The sequence below is a fragment of the Capsicum annuum genome, unplaced genomic scaffold, assembly GCF_002878395.1.
Source record: "Capsicum annuum cultivar UCD-10X-F1 unplaced genomic scaffold, UCD10Xv1.1 ctg70632, whole genome shotgun sequence".
Classification (NCBI taxonomy): Eukaryota; Viridiplantae; Streptophyta; class Magnoliopsida; order Solanales; family Solanaceae; genus Capsicum; species Capsicum annuum.
Genome location: NW_025880383.1, coordinates 1,079 through 3,226, shown reverse-complemented (window position 1 = coordinate 3,226; position 2,148 = coordinate 1,079). Strand labels below are relative to the sequence as shown.

Genomic DNA, 2,148 nt, shown 5'->3' with positions numbered 1-2,148 from the left:
GAATAAATGCATCAACCTCTTTGATTAAAACTAGACAACTTATAATCTTTCATCATTTCATCTACAAATTTAAGGCCCCATAAACATAGCCAACAAATAGGCACATGGCTTTGCCCTCGGTCATTAGTGACAAAAGCTTAAGCTCCAACCGAAACCTGTCTACAGCCTTTTATATAAATAACCCCCCTTCTATGATCCATTTTCATCGTCAACTACAAGCATTATTGATTCAGACACCATATTGTTCTAAATTTCTAGTTTCCTTTCTTGTTTCCAATCTTCCAAGAAAAATGGCAATGCTCATCCCTAAGAAACTCATCAAGATGGCCAGGAGGTGGCGGAAGTTTGCAGCCATGCAGAGGAGGAGGATTTCTTTTCCAAGAAATGGCAGTAGTGCAGACGGTTGCAGTAAATCCTCATCCTCTACAGGTGAAAAAGGCAATTTTGTAGTCTATACAATCGATCCAAGGCGATATGTGTTTCCCCTTGCTTACCTTGAAAATGAGACCATTGTGCAACTTTTAAACATGTCTGAAGGAGAGCTTGGACTGCCGAGTGGTGGCCCTATTACATTACCCTATGATTCAGGCTTTATGGACTACATCATTTCTCTAATCAAGAACGGTGTAGCTGATGGAGTTCTTCACAGAGCTTTGTTCCTCTCAATTCCTTCATGTTGCTCTACTTCAACCTCTTATTTGCACCAAAAAAGTGGAAACCAACAGCTTCTTGTTTATTGAGTCATGACGTCATGTTCTGTAAATGATAGCTCAAAATAGAATGTATAGCAGTTGAGATATAGGCAACTGAAGGCTTGTATTAGTACAGAAGTAATAGAGTTTTATCTTGAAATTAACCAGATCTATAGCTTTCACTTTCCAATTTAGTGATTGAGAAATTTTAACATTGTCATCTTGGAATAGCACAATTATTTATTAAAGACAATCAGTTTTGTCAGTTGAAACTAAAAGCGAATCACTCCATCACATGTCTAATGACATGAGAATTAACTATACGGAGTTCAAATTAAGTGAAATCATAAAGTGTTCGTCTTTCAGATTTTCTTTGCAGTTATATTTCATACTTGATCAATCAACCATTTAATATACAATAACAGGCTCAGTGGTTATCCTACACCACACTAATTGGTCACAACTTCGATTCTTGTTTCCGGTAATATGCCATTCTTATCCAAATGTACAAATGGATACTACAAGTGTTCCTCAGTCCATAATACAAGAGCCTGTGTCTTGAGAGATGGCACATGGTCATAAATATATCAAATTAACCTGTGAAATTTCAATGAGCTTAAAACTCGGATGTAAATAAGTCATAATATGTAACGCCCCGCATTTCGGGCTACAATATAGACCATGATTCTGATGTGTTGATAAATCCCAAAGCCATAAAATCCTATGCCAATACGGCATTTTAATTATTTGTCTATCATGTGAATCCATTCAATCTTGAATTTAGACCATAGAGGTCCTTCAACTCAAGGACGAGTTGAAACTATTTCGATCGACTAAGTACTAGTGGACGTTGTAAAGTGTCTCAGCTTCCATCGACCATAATTCTCTGTATATATTGAATTAGGGAGCCTACTATGTGTCAAATGATAGGTCTTCGAGTTATCTTTCCAACGATACCAATTTTGCTAAAATCCAACGCCCGGCCAAGAAGTTATAGCCTTTCAAAGTGATATGTGTTGCCTAACCAATCGCCCATGGCCACTGGAAAGCATAGGCAATAGCCTAGGCGGCGCCTATGTAAACATAGGCAATAGCCTAGGCGGCGCCAATGTAAACATAGGAAATGGGATGGGCGGCGCCTATGTAAAGAATTCAAGTGACTTACACACTCCATTTTTGGGGAAAAATGGTCCTTTTCCACCCTTACTTAGCCCTAAAAAACAAAATTCAGTTCCAAGGACCCCAAAATATACCTTCATTCATCAAAAGTGCTCAAAGACCCTCCTTAGGGTTTCAAAATAAAAACCCAAATAGTTCAAGATTTGACCGTAGGTTTTCGAAGATAATTACATATTTGGAATCACCAATCCGCAAGCTTCAAGAAACATCTATTATCTTTGGAAATAGAGGTACGTGGGGTTATCCTAAAATCTCATGGGTGTAGTTTTTATGAACC

General features: G+C 37.9%; 1 protein-coding gene across 1 annotated transcript; it reads left to right on the top strand.

The window, feature by feature from the left end:
- The first annotated feature begins 91 nt into the window (after positions 1-91).
- On the top strand, positions 92-886 carry LOC107855531 (auxin-responsive protein SAUR67-like). The gene has a single exon (XM_016700553.2). The coding sequence runs from the start codon at positions 105-107 to the stop codon at positions 738-740; it is 636 nt and encodes a 211-aa protein (XP_016556039.2). The 5' UTR covers positions 92-104; the 3' UTR covers positions 741-886.
- The last annotated feature ends 1,262 nt before the right edge of the window (positions 887-2,148 follow it).